The 12,828-nt window shown below is 47.1% G+C and overlaps 2 protein-coding genes across 5 annotated transcripts in view; one reads left to right on the top strand and one right to left on the bottom strand.

Moving 5' to 3' along the window:
* nob1 (NIN1 (RPN12) binding protein 1 homolog) overlaps window positions 1-12,737 on the bottom strand; it is a 63,062-nt gene extending 50,325 nt beyond the window's left edge. Inside the window, exons 1-10 of one of the 4 annotated variants that reach the window (XM_026176393.1) lie at window positions 12,604-12,734; window positions 11,959-12,091; window positions 11,757-11,890; window positions 11,442-11,513; window positions 11,221-11,361; window positions 9,803-9,943; window positions 8,968-9,201; window positions 8,728-8,825; window positions 7,775-7,919; window positions 7,017-7,635 (exon numbers count right to left, since the gene is read on the bottom strand). In XM_026176393.1, the coding sequence (XP_026032178.1) occupies window positions 7,366-7,635; window positions 7,775-7,919; window positions 8,728-8,825; window positions 8,968-9,201; window positions 9,803-9,943; window positions 11,221-11,361; window positions 11,442-11,513; window positions 11,757-11,890; window positions 11,959-12,091; window positions 12,604-12,672 (1,437 nt within the window). In that variant the 5' untranslated portion in view covers window positions 12,673-12,734 and the 3' untranslated portion in view covers window positions 7,017-7,365. Of the gene's footprint in view, window positions 1-7,016; window positions 7,636-7,774; window positions 7,920-8,727; window positions 8,826-8,967; window positions 9,202-9,802; window positions 9,944-11,220; window positions 11,362-11,441; window positions 11,514-11,756; window positions 11,891-11,958; window positions 12,092-12,603 lie in introns of those variants that run through there. The other 3 variants (XM_026176411.1, XM_026176385.1, XM_026176402.1) reach the window with 3 other exon arrangements.
* Window positions 1,783-5,899, top strand: LOC113027004 (conserved oligomeric Golgi complex subunit 8-like). The gene is made up of 5 exons (XM_026176377.1): window positions 1,783-2,276; window positions 2,731-2,938; window positions 3,475-4,299; window positions 4,386-4,554; window positions 5,088-5,899. The coding sequence occupies exons 1-5, from the start codon at window positions 1,948-1,950 to the stop codon at window positions 5,345-5,347; spliced, it is 1,791 nt and encodes a 596-aa protein (XP_026032162.1). The 5' UTR covers window positions 1,783-1,947; the 3' UTR covers window positions 5,348-5,899.
* Window positions 12,738-12,828: the final 91 nt, after the last annotated feature.

Raw genomic sequence — 12,828 nt, 5'->3', positions numbered from 1 at the left:
ATGAAAACTTTGGTTGTAAGATTCAGATAATTATTTATTAAAAGCGAGACATTTTAAATGAGAATAAGAAAGAAAAGTATTTCTTTGTGCCCCCCTCTCCCTGTTAATGCCCTACCTGCCCCCCTGGCAAAACTTTGCTAGACCCGCCCCTGCACAGTTACCAGCTGTCAGCTACATAAAAAAGGATCCTGGTGTTATTTGTCTCTCAGAAACAGTTGATAACTTCAACTCATTCATGTCATCTAAAAGGTAAACCTGTTTCTCCATCACCTGTTCAGCTCTGATGATCCAGTAAGGACATCTCCTGGTTTCATGTTTCCCTCTCACATAACCAAACCGACATCATGACCAGCAGTTTTAGAGCTGTGGCTCCAGCAAACATCAGCTGATACTAGAAATTAATATTAAATAAATTCTAACAACAGCTGATCCAGCTTAAACGTGCTGCTGTTGTTTAGCGCGACATCTGCTGGTTTCCTGTTTCTGGCGCAAAGTGGGCGATCAACAAACGAGAGAGAAAAGCCGATCAGTTGATCATTGATCAGTTTCATGATTGAATGAGCGAAGAAGAGGCAGCTAACAGCGTAAAGACGCAGAATAAATCCAGCTTTGTGTCTTTTTCATTATAGCTGAAGTCCGGGACAAACTGCGTCTCTTCTCAGCTCAACACGAAACGCGTAATATTTTCTCTGATGATTCCGTTTTTACAGGACGGTTGGCAACTCTACTAACTAACCTTATGAATAAAGTAAAGTTCACTATCAGTAACATCATAGCACCCACCCAGCTGTATAGGAACTCTGTCAGTACAAGTTATTGTAACTGACTGTAAAAAGTCAGCAACATGAAAATAAACTCCACCTAAACTTGGTTCATATCTGACCCAGATAGACTGCAGGTCATAACTTCTTACCTGAAGTTCAGTTCACCTGACACTCGGACCGGCGGCCGCCTCGGGGCTCTCCTCCTCCTCCTGCCTCCCCTTTCCCTCATCCACCTGCTGGCCTCAGTGGGAGCTCCGCCATAGCCACCACCAAACAACTTCTTACACATCTGCCAGCATCTGGCCAATCCACCACCTTTCATTGTTTATACTGTTACAAACAAACAAAAAACCATCAGCCCATAAAAACGAAAAATCACCAAATGCCCGGTATGCCCATGGCCAGTCTATGCATTAGTTGTAATAACGTAATTCGTTTAAATTAATTTAGGCTATTTTTAGCCTCACTAGGCTTTGGTGCAGAGGTTCACTGAGAGGTTAACGAGTGTGTGTAATTTTTCTATTACAGTATCATATATACTTACTGTACTGTAATGTACTTAGAATATTATTATCATATTATTATACAGGTAAATCAGTATCCTAGTAATTATTCATATTGGTGTTGGTGATATTTGCAAAAACATTTAAACAGTCATAAATTAATTGTTGGCCTGTAATCTGTGAAAAAAGTGTTAGACATCTCTCTCATGAATAATTCATTCACTTTCCACAAAAAAAAAAGAAATCCTATCTCAAGGCAGAAGCTGCCTTGATAATAGCTGAGTTATCAGTTTTTAGCAACAGAAATGTCTTTTTCCTGAGAGACGTGGCCAACAAATGTAACGTCACAGTTATAGAAACATGATTTAAGTGACCAAAAAGGACAAAATAGATATAATAACTCAATAAATCAGAGTCACAAATATATTCTATGTATTTCATATATACCTATTATTATAGTATACAGTCAAAACAAAACAAAAACAAAGAAACTTCGGAAATGACTTTTTGGCACAACACCGGCAGGTGGCAGTATTTCACCTTTAAGCTTTTTTGACACGCGTCAGAAGGAGAAGAAGAAGAACCGGGACGTGTTCGTCAGCACTGGATGTTCCGGTTGTTTACAACCAGGAAATCTGTCAGTTTGTGAACCGGGACTCCGTGAACCTGCAGCGGTAAACATGGCGGCGGTGGACGTGGAGGATGAGAGCATCCTGGCGTCCATCTTTAAGGACAGCTTCCCGGACAGCTGGAGGGACAACCCGGACTTCGCGGCCTACCTGTCGGAGCTCAGCTCCTTCGGGGTGGAGAAGCTGGGTCGGGAGCCGGAGAGGCTGGCGGAGGAGCGGGCTCAGATCCTGCAGCAGACCCGGGAGCTGGCCTTCTCCAACTACCAGACCTTCATCCGCACCGCCGACTGCACCGAGCACATCTACCGGGACTTCGGGCGGGTGGAGAGCAGCGTGTCCCGGCTGCTGGACAAGCTGCCCCGCTTCGGAGAGAATTGCAGGTCGGTGGCTCCCTGTGGAGGGGATGTCAGCAGGAGGAAACTGGGGTCTATAAAAGTGTCATCATTTACTGTTAGGTTAATAAAAACTTTAGATATTTTTTAAAAAGCACACAGGATGAACTGATCAAGGAGAGAGATGCAGATTATTATTATTGTAGCTCACTGTAGGATCACAAAGTGAATAACTTAGTTATTTTCTTAGGAATATGCCACAGAAGGTGAATTGACTGGGAATAAAACAGCAGCAGATTAATTTCCCTTGAGCTGGCTCGTCAGCCTCCTTTCAGAATAAAAAACAGGCAGCCAGACTTTAGCCACAACCAGAACAAAACTACAGACTGGGAACATTAATGAAAGATAATAAAAGGTTCTTAGAGCTATAAAGTGTTACACATAGTTGTGTTTTTGCTGTTGTGCTGTCTCTCTGAGCTTTGGGGGCTCATTTTGTTTTCAGGCACTTCATGAAAGAGGCGGAGGAGATCGGAGCAAGCCGCCGGATGAACAGCCTCACTCTGAACCGCCACACGGAGATCCTGGAGATTCTGGAGATTCCTCAGCTCATGGACACCTGCGTCCGCAACGGCTACTACGAAGAGGCTCTGGAGCTGGCGGCATACGTGAAGAGGCTGGAGAAGAAACACTCGTCGCTGCCCGTCATCCAGGTGAGTCCAGACCAGGCTGACCAAAAAGCGGGTGTGTTTGGGGTTTTTTTACTGCCTGAATGAAACTCTAAATGTTATTTAGGAAAATGAACTGTTAGGGCTAAATAAACGTTACTTTTCTTTGATTTTCTGTCGTGTGATGTTGGAGAAAAAATGTTCAAATAAACAATTACACGTGTGAAGAGAATTAAAGAGCTCAGGCTCCAGACCGCTCTGAATACTCAGTTTTCTTTTGTTACGTGCACAGCTAACAAGCTCTGGGTGTTGCCCCTCAGCAGGCTTCCAGGTGTTGGCCAGCTGGAATAAAGCAGGCTTTCAGAGAAGGTGAAAAAGCTAAAATGTGACTGCGGGAGGTTGTTGATGGGGCTCAGGTTCAGGTACAGGCTGGAAATCGCTAGTTTAAACTCTAAATTGACAAAAACTGGAGAAAAACAGTTGAGAAACTTTCTCTTTGCTGAGATATAAAACAGAAAAGGTCACTGTGGAGAACATCTAATGTTTCGGCTCCTCTAACCTTTGACCGTCTCCATCTTTAGGGTATCGTGCGTGAAGTGCGTCAGTCGGCTCAGCTGATGCTCAACCAGCTGTTGCAGCAGCTCCGCAGCAACTCCCAGCTTCCCGTGTGCCTCCGCGTCATCGGTTACCTGCGGCGTATGGACGTGTTCACGGAGGCGGAGCTGCGGGTGAAGTTCCTGCAGGCTCGCAGCACTTGGCTGCACTCCATCCTCGCCGCCATACCTGAAAACGATGCTTACTTTCACATCACCAAGACCATCGAGGCTTGCAGGGTGCACATGTTTGACATCATCACCCAGTACAGAGCCATCTTCTCTGACGAGGACCCGCTAGTGCCCCCCGCCGGTGGGCTCATGGCTGTGAACGAGGGCGCCATCTTCCACGGCTGGGTGGTGCACAAGGTGGCAGAGTTCCTGGAGACCTTAGAGAGGGACCTGCAGCGGGGTGTGGGCAGCCGCCTGGACTCCCTGCTGGGTCAGTGCATGTACTTCGGTTTGTCCTTCAGCAGGGTGGGGGCGGACTTCCGCGGGCAGCTGGCGCCCATGTTCCAGCGGGTGGCGGTGGACACGTTCCGCGGAGCCGTGAAGGAGGCGGTGGAAAAGTTCCAGGAGGACATGAACCTGTACACCCTCATCGCCCTGCCCTCAGTGCTGGCAGGGACCATCCCCGTCGTAGCCCCCGCCCCGCAGCCCGGCACCCTGCAGCCCCCAATGTCCCTGCTGGACTTCCAGCCGCTCGCCTGCTTTCTCAACAACATCCTGACCGCCTTCAATGACCTCCGCCTCTGCTGCCCCATCGGAGTGGTGGAGAATGTCACCAAATGCCTGGAGGAAGCCCTGAAGATGGTGAGCAGCTGGATCTTTGGTGTAATCTGGGTTAAAGTCAGACTGATGCTGGATTAACAGCTGCTGACGGTGTCGTTTTTTGTCAGGTGACCCGTCAGATTCTGGTGTTTCACTGGGCGGAGGAGACGGCCTTCAGCAGCCGGGAGAAGGAGCTGTTTATTCAGTTCTGCTGTGCGTACGCTGAAGACCTGCTGCCCTTCCTGAACCGCTGCCTGCAGGTCCTGTTTCCACCGGCTCAGCTCGCTCTCATCCTGGGTGAGGACTCGCAGCAACGTCTGAGTTTGTTTCTTCGTTTAAAACGGACGCGGTGATGCTGAAGACGTTTAACGACGGGCCTGGAAGTGAAGCCGTTATTCCAATAATGCGGTCTCAGTTTAAACTGTTGTCCTTGCGTTGTTGTTCTTGTTGGTCACCTTCGGTCTCGGGCTGGAAACCGCATGAACGTACATGGTAGACTGTACATAAAAGATGGGCGTAGCCACTGGGACATTTGTGAAACCATGGTCTGAATTTGGAGTAATGACCGCTTCAGCCTGTAGGGGGCACTAATAAAACCACAAAATCACCACACAAGCTTTTTTTGTGTAGTAAAGTTAAACTTTTGGTCCAATCAGTCAATGAGAAGAAAACTTCACAAAATTAGTTTAAAAGAGAAAAAATCTTTAACCTCTTTTTCTTTTTTTGCCCTGGACTCTCTTCTCAAAGTTATTCTTTGTAATGGCTAAAATAGCTTAAGAAGTGCTGAGCAGCAGAGTTTGGTCTGAATCAAATCTGTTGTCTCTCCGCAGGTGTTCCTCCCACCCAGCTGCACAAGTACGGCCATCTGGGCTCCATCGACCTCGCCACAGTCCTCGAGCCTCTGGACTTCCTGCTTCCTCAGAAGGAGCCGCCGGTGCCAGAGGTCGACATTACGGCAGAATTGAGCAGCCTGACGTTTGACATGGAGCCCAAAGAACCGGCGCCGACCCCATCCGATGTCAGAGACTCCAAACCCGGAGCTGAACTGACAAAGACAGAGTTTAAAGAGCCGAAGCAGGACGAGGAGTGAAGGCGAGGAAACGCTGGCTCTAAACTGTATCCTGTGACGGACATCTGTCAAAACTGAAGCATTAAAATATTTTTATATATGTGAGAAAAAGGCTTTAATGGTGACATTTCTTCTCTTATTTAAAGGTTTACTCACTAACGTAGAAGGAAAATAAGCAAATAGTTTAGTTTGCTTCTTTTTCCATCGATGATGGAGTCCACCTGATTTTAACTCTGCTCCCGGAGATCTTCAGCTCGTTCTCGTCCTTTAAGAAGGAAAAACTGAATGTTTGTGTTTTCCTGGTAACGTGTCAGAAATGTGAGAAAACCAAAAGTTTGGTTTATTATAGGAAAGTCCTGAAGGGCAGAAACTGACTCTGCATTTTCATCCAGCGTCGGCCTCATCTTTGAGCTTTTTCTGCTGAGGCAGCTGGGAGTTGTAGTCCGTCAGCTGGGAGTTGTAGTCCGTCAGCTGTGTCTGATTTACATGGTGGGTTTGTTAAACTGTCTGGACACAAATCTTTCACTTTGATTCAAAGATTCATTGGAAATCAATAAAGATCAATTATATTGACGAGTCAGTCTCATGTTTAAAGGAGCGTACTGCAGTTTCTGCACAGTCACGGTCAGTCTGAGCTGATCTCCACCTGTCTGGAATATCTGAAGATAAACTCAAGGATCTCCACCTTCACAGATCTACAGGTGAGCACCTCGTGGACGCTACTTCCACCAACTAACAGCCTTACTACACCTGCCTGTTAGGTCTTATTTTCCTGTTTAAAAATATAAACCTTCCAGTGATCATGTTCTCCCTCTGCGTCGTGTTTGAATCGTTGGTTTTTGTGTAATTTTACTGTCAGACGGCGACGGGACAATTCAATGATGTAATGCTGTGTTACCATAGAAACACAGCATTTCTGGCACAACTTCAGTGACTCACAAGGTGCAACGAGAAGATAAAGGCGTAAAAGGTCCAGCACTATGCGGCACACAGTGGTGTTACCGTTTAACCACACGCCAAAGCATGAAATTGTAATCAATAATAAAGTTTATTTATGTCGAACATGTGGCCCTCGGCCCCAGAGGCAGCCCACTGAAGGGTCACGTTTGGTCCGGCTTTACAAAGTGAAAACTGCAGAGAAGTCGGTTTGCGTTTTTCAGTGCAGGACCCCGACGTTACAGGACAGTTAGAAATGTTTCTCATGATGATGTTTTTATCATAAAGATGTAAAATACTGAAGATCAGCCATAAACACTGAGCTGGAAACTATAACGTAGTTCAAGCAGACTCGCTGTGAAAGGTTTCACTGCTCTCTAAAACAAATATTTTAATAAGAATATTACGTCTGGCAAAATTTGAAGGAGGATTTACACCTTAGTCGTTGTTTAAACCCTGAACCTGATGTGCACCTGCACGCTGTAGCCGTGTAACCCAGAGTGACCGTTATTGGTCCGTTCAGTACTGCCGTTTGCTCTTACAGATGTTCATCCACCTCTGCCATCCTTCATCTAATCGACTGGAGGAGAAACGTCTCCAGCAGCGAGTGTTTAGGAGCAGAGCTTTATTTCTTCCTTCTTCACTCACAGAAATCCTGATATGTAGCAGAATCTCTGTATCACGTCGCCGCCCTGCAGACCGAGCGCGCTCCTGCCTCTGTGGTGGAGGTAATGAGCAGAAACAGACACCGATGTGAAATTTCACACACTTTTAATGTATTTATTATTCTGGCTCGTTCCATAAGGGATGCTATGTAATCTGTAATAATCTGGAGCTGGTATTGTTAGAGTCACTCGTGCTGCCAGCAGTTAATTCGCCCGTGTGTCGCCGAGTGTCATCGACTTCCTCTGGCTGTCACGCGCGTCTCTTCTGCTTTGAACACCGTGTTTAGAGCTGTAGTTAATCCTCATGTCTTGGATGTCTGACTGTCCATGAACGCACCAGAAGACCTGGTGAGTTAATCTGTCGCACGTGAGCCGATGGATGATTTGGGAAATGACGGTCCGGTCCTTTAATTTAAACACGATGCATGCTCGCCATCTTTACTTCTTCTTGATGAACTTCCTGCGGGTGGCGTTGGGGTTGGCCCGCCTCCTGCCGCCGCCACACTGGCCGTCTCTGATCTGCAGGTTGGCGGCTCGGCTGTAGATGTCGTTCTCACAGAACGGCGACGCTCCGGCCACGTAGTCCGGGTTGAAGACATCGGTCTTCTGGCGAGCCTTCCGGGAGAGCCTCTGCTGGGGGAAGCGCTGGTCCTCCACCAGCTGGGGGTTGGTGGAGTGTTTCCCCCCCTGAGGCAGAGGCAGCGTGTGCTGAAACACAAGATGGCAGCGGTCATGTTTAGGACGTTTAGACCCGACTCAGGCAGAACTGAAGCGGTCTGAAAAAACGATTTACGCTGCAGATGCGAACGCAGAGTCATTTTAGAAGTGATAAAACGCCGCGTCTCACCCGGAGCCCTCTGGGGTTCAACACTTTGGGGTTTTTGGAGAAATGCATCTGCATGCTGCCATCCTCGTTCACCGTCACCGCCAGCTTCTTCAGGGTTCTGTTCCCGCAGTGAGGACAGAAAGCTTTGTTCATGTCGCTCGTCGTCCTGGAATCGAAACATTTAACAGGTCAATGCTCCTGGACGGGCAACCCCTCGCTTTATTCTCCTTACAGCCTCTAAGAACAGGACAGGTCACTAACATCTGTCCGTCTGAGGAACATCTGTCCTCTCATGTTAGGTTTGTTCCAACCCTGCACTCCACGCTCCATCGTTCTGATCCACTTTAACATCTGTGCTTTTTCTTAAAGCAGGCGTGGGCGAACTCCAGGCCTCGAGGGCCGGAGTCCTGCAGGTTTTAGATCCAACACAGCTGATTTAAATGTCTAAATGACCTCCTCAACATGTCCTGAAGTTCTCCAGAAACCAGGTAATGAACTAATCATGTGATTCAGGTGTGTTGACCCAGGGTGAGATCTAAAACCTGCAGGACGCCGGCCCTCCCACCCCTGGTGTAGAGCCACTTTAATGGATTATATTCAGATTTTTACATGATGTTTTATTTTGACCTTATTTACATCTGTATCTCTGGAGCACCTTTATTATATTTTTCTATGTAAGCATCATTTTTACTGTGTTTTATTATTTTTATTTTAACCTACTCAAGCAGCAATTTAATACATTTATTTATTTATTTTATTCCTTTCATTGACTTTGTCCATTTTATTTATGTATTAATTTATCTTTATTCTTTTAATAAAGCAGTCCTGACATTTTCACTTGTTCAGCACCTTTATTCTACTCTTGATATAAATTTAAATGTTTTAAATGTCGTGTTTTGTATTTTTCGCTGGAACGGATTCGAGCTGCCTCCCTTTCAGCCTGAAGAGGTTTTGTTAACTTTGTTCGGACTCACTTGAAGCAGGCGTGACATCTCAGGATGTAGTTCCTCGCCTGCTTGATCAGCATCCCGTTCACAGAGAGAACGTGAAGTCCGATCTGAATGAGAACGTTCTGGGACACAGACAGCGAAAGCTTTTTGAAGTCCGGCGTAAAGCAGGAGAATATTTATTCACGCAGCGGTTTACTGAAACCATTCACACAAACCTTTAGACAGAAGGTGAAAAACAGCGAATGCACCGTCTGCATCCGTTACCTGCATGGCGAAGTCGGTGGTGAGACAGCCGACTTTGATGTCAGCTGGAGCCGTCCAATCAGCGGAGTCCATTTTCACCTCTTTGATGTTACCGGGAGTGATCCATCCTCCTCCATCGTCCTCCTCGTCATCTTCGTCATCAGGCTCGTTCTCTTTGTCCTCGTCGTCCGATTGGCCCGCCGACGCCCTTTGCTCCGCCCTCTCCTCTGTCTGTGGTGATTCGTTGCCCTCTTTCTGTAAACAAACAGCATCATCATCATCATCATCACTGCAGTCTGACAGGTGACAGAAGTTATGACTCAGTGAGAGATGTAAAATTCCTCCTTTGTCTCCTTGCTTCCTCTCACATGCATCCTTTCCTACGGGGAGATGTTGAGGAGGAAACCCTGTTTATCCCACGCCATCAACGTCAGGAACGTTTTCCACACGATTCACTATTTACACATTACAAGAATAAGACCTCAGATCACACTTGAACTACTTTTTCTCTTGAAATGTGCTGCAGGAGGTGGAGGTGGTGGGCATGCACATGAAGTTCAGAGGCTGCAACACAACAACAGAAATAAAAGGGTAATGCACTGATGCACTAGAGTCTGACTGGCGTGTGAAACCATGCAAACACAAAGACGCCTGCAGCCCTCAAAGTCTCATGGAGGCTCCTTTAAATATGAACGAGGTCTCCTGCAAACTGCAGCCGGTCACACTCAGCCACAAGCGCTCACTGAGGGGCTGAACCGAGGCTCAGAGGAACACAAAGGATTATTCTGAACTGTGAATCATGCAAAGCTGCTCTACGAGACTCCCAGCATGAAAACATTCTTCCCTTTCAACTCACCAGTAAACCCAGCAGCTCATCGCTGAAGGTCAGGAGCGGATCCCTCCAGAACAGAAAGCTGCTGAACTGGTCTCCGTCCGAAGTCGTCCGTGTGTCCGCTTGTTTCTGTCCGCCGCTCGATTTTAAACCCTCCGCTGGACCCTGACAGAGCAGCAGCGATAACACACACGCTGTGTTTACGTGCACAACCTGGAGACACAATCTCTTTTCCAACAACACGGCACCCAACTCCATTCATCCACCCATGCCTCCGTCCATCCATCCACCCATGCCTCCATCCATCTGTCTGTCCATCCATCCTTAGTGGCCGGGGAAAACAGATGTTCCTCTCTTCAGACATTTTCTCGGGAATTTCCACCCAGCTGCGAGCTTTAACCTCTCCAGTGTGTCCTGGTTCTGTCCTGGGTGAAACAGTTAACCTGCAGCGCTGCAGGTTTTCTGGTCGGACCCCCAAAGCACCCTAGCTGGCTCCCTTCAGTGTGGAGGACTAACAACCACTGCACGATGTTCCAAACCAGTTCCACATGTTTTCACAGGAAAAAACCCAGTAAAGACACAGCACCACAAAACCTCTGTGCTCAGAGGTGGAACCACGCCACTGGCTGTGGGAGGGGACAGACATTCACACATGCAGCTCACAGAGTCCGTCCTCCATGATTTTATTCTGTGGATGTTACTTTAAACTCTGCTTCTTTGGTCTTAGAACAGTCAGAATAATGGAGCTGGTTTCATCAGTGGCAGAGAGATTGTGTATGTGTTTGTAACAAAGGCAGCTCGGCTCGGTTTCTGAAGCTTCTCGCCTGTTTTCTACGATCGCTTTAAGACACGTTCACAGAGGAAAGGTTCTGAGCATTGAAACTATCTGTGCAAACACAGACGTCTGTGTCAGCAGAGGGATTTAAAACCCTCTGAGGAAGTCGTTACAGCGAGAGTCGGTGAGACTGTGAGGTCCAGGTGCTCCTTGTCCTCTCGCCACGGCATGAAGTCTCAGACCGTCACTTATCGTGCTTTTAACGTTTGTCGCATCAAAAATACAAAAGAATAGAAAAAGTCTGAGGAAATGAAGACGAGCTCCGAAACAACATCAGAACAAAGCTCAAAATTGTGTATTTTAAAAACTAAGCACAGACGAAGGTCAGCAGAAGGTACATCGTCAGATTTTCCCCAATTTTAACTGACAGCGTAAAGAAACGAGAGATTTACAAGAAAGGAAATAACTTTTTTAAACACTTTGAAAGGAGTCGAGTATTTCTGCCTGTGACGTTCAGATTCTCCTAAATCTCTCAAGTTTGGTTTCCTGATTAAAATAATTTCACATTATGAGGAAAAGATGCAAAAATTAAACGACAGAAACTTCTAAAGCTACTGTCTCAAAACATCTACGATCGAACCAAACAGAGCTGTGTTTCTTTCCTCACCAGTAAACCCAGCAGCTCGTCATCGATGGCCGGCAGCGGCTCCCTCCAGAACTGGAAGCTGTTGAACTCGTCGCCGTTGGTCTCGTTCGGCGTCTTCTTTTCCGTCTCCGTCTGTTGGACAATCGTGCTGTCCGCAGGTTTCTGAAGACGCAAACACAAAGTGAGAAAACGTTCCTGTCTGCACGCCGGCCTGACGGCTGACACGAGCGTCCGACTCTCACCTTGGAAGGAAAGTGGAACCCGGCGACGTTCATCGGAGTCTCGGGGTGGCGCTGCGTGCTCTGAATGTTCACCTGGATCAGAAAATAACCAGAGGAGTCTGAGTTTATCACAGTGTGGAGTTAAACTTCTACGTGTCTGCTGTACAGAGTCAAGAATAGAATAGAATAGAACAACCCTTTATTGGGATTGTACAACCAAAGTATGGGTGCAATGAACACGCGAGGCTAACTGCACAGGAGTAAAAATATACATAAATATTAAACACATTAGGAATAAACAGCAAACAGGAGCGCCAGTCTGTGTGCTGCAGGTACCTTAACCTCCGGCTCCTTCCTCAGGTGCTGCGAGCCCACGTTCTCCAGCTCCAGCTGGTAGGTCAGAGCCAGGACTTTGATGTCGGTGGCTGAGAGACTCGGATAGTCCCCGGTCTTCTTGGAGAACTCTGTCACTGAAAACAGACACCAGGATGTTAAATCACACCTTTACAAGAGGTTTGGGATTCAGACGCCCGCTCACCGTGTCTGATGTGCTCTGGATGAGGTTCCTTAAAGTGCAGCTGGTACGGCAGGAAGGCCAGGCTCCTCCTGGTGCGCTTGTCTCGGATCTCTTCCACCACATCTTTCAGGGTGTAGATATTCCTGCCGATTTCCTACCAAATAAAACCAACAGAGTGAGATAACATCGGGAAGCTTCAGCCTCATCTTTATCGTGGCAGCAGCCAGAATTCATTTTTTTAATGCGCTTCAAGCTAAAATCTTTATTAAAGTTCCAGTGAATATTTATTTTACTAAACACGGTTTTTTTCTCCTTTAACAGTCTGAGAACAGAGACCAGATCCGGACCAAAAACCTGTCCATCTACGTTTAAACCTGAACTACAGCATCCGGTGATGCTTTGAACACCATTGATCCAGATCTCCTTTCTCTGGACGACATTAAAGATCCGGGACCAGATGAACACATTTAACTCAGTTTTATGGTCCTGGATCATTTATTGTCCCTGTGAAAGCAGAAGACGATCCGGTTTCTCGGTTTGTTGTCGGGGACCTGTTGGCCTCCAGCTCCACGCTGAGTCCTCTCCCCCCCGGTCTCTGAAGCCCCTCTCCCGGGTCAATCACACCCTCACAACCCGGTCCACCTGTATCAGGAGGGACAGACTCACCTGGAGAGGAGCTTTCCTTAAAAACGCTCCTGCATCTGCGACAACATGCTCTACCAGGGTGGTCGCCATCTTGGTTTGGCGAACAGCAGCGGGAGCGACCAATCAGAAGAGAGGGGAAACACTCGTGACACGTAGAAGCCGAAAACACGTCATTCATGTGGGAAAGTTGAACTTAACCATTAAAGTTGTTTTTAAAAAAGTGAAACGTTTGTTTTCTTATTTAAT

The sequence above is a fragment of the Astatotilapia calliptera genome, chromosome 1 (genome assembly GCF_900246225.1).
Source record: "Astatotilapia calliptera chromosome 1, fAstCal1.2, whole genome shotgun sequence".
Taxonomy (NCBI): Eukaryota; Metazoa; Chordata; class Actinopteri; order Cichliformes; family Cichlidae; genus Astatotilapia; species Astatotilapia calliptera.
Note: the sequence above shows the minus strand (reverse complement) of the source record. Positions and strands in the feature narration are given on the sequence as shown.

What these genes read in the sequence shown, in the direction of transcription:
- LOC113027004 (XM_026176377.1), top strand. Translation starts at nt 1,948, where the DNA reads ATGGCGGCGGTGGACGTGGAGGATGAGAGCATCCTGGCGTCCATCTTT. An exon ending in CGCTTCGGAGAGAATTGCAG is followed by an intron (nt 2,277 to 2,730) that starts GTCGGTGGCTCC and finishes TTTTGTTTTCAG; the next exon opens with GCACTTCATGAAAGAGGCGG. An exon ending in TGGAGGAAGCCCTGAAGATG is followed by an intron (nt 4,300 to 4,385) that starts GTGAGCAGCTGG and finishes GTTTTTTGTCAG; the next exon opens with GTGACCCGTCAGATTCTGGT.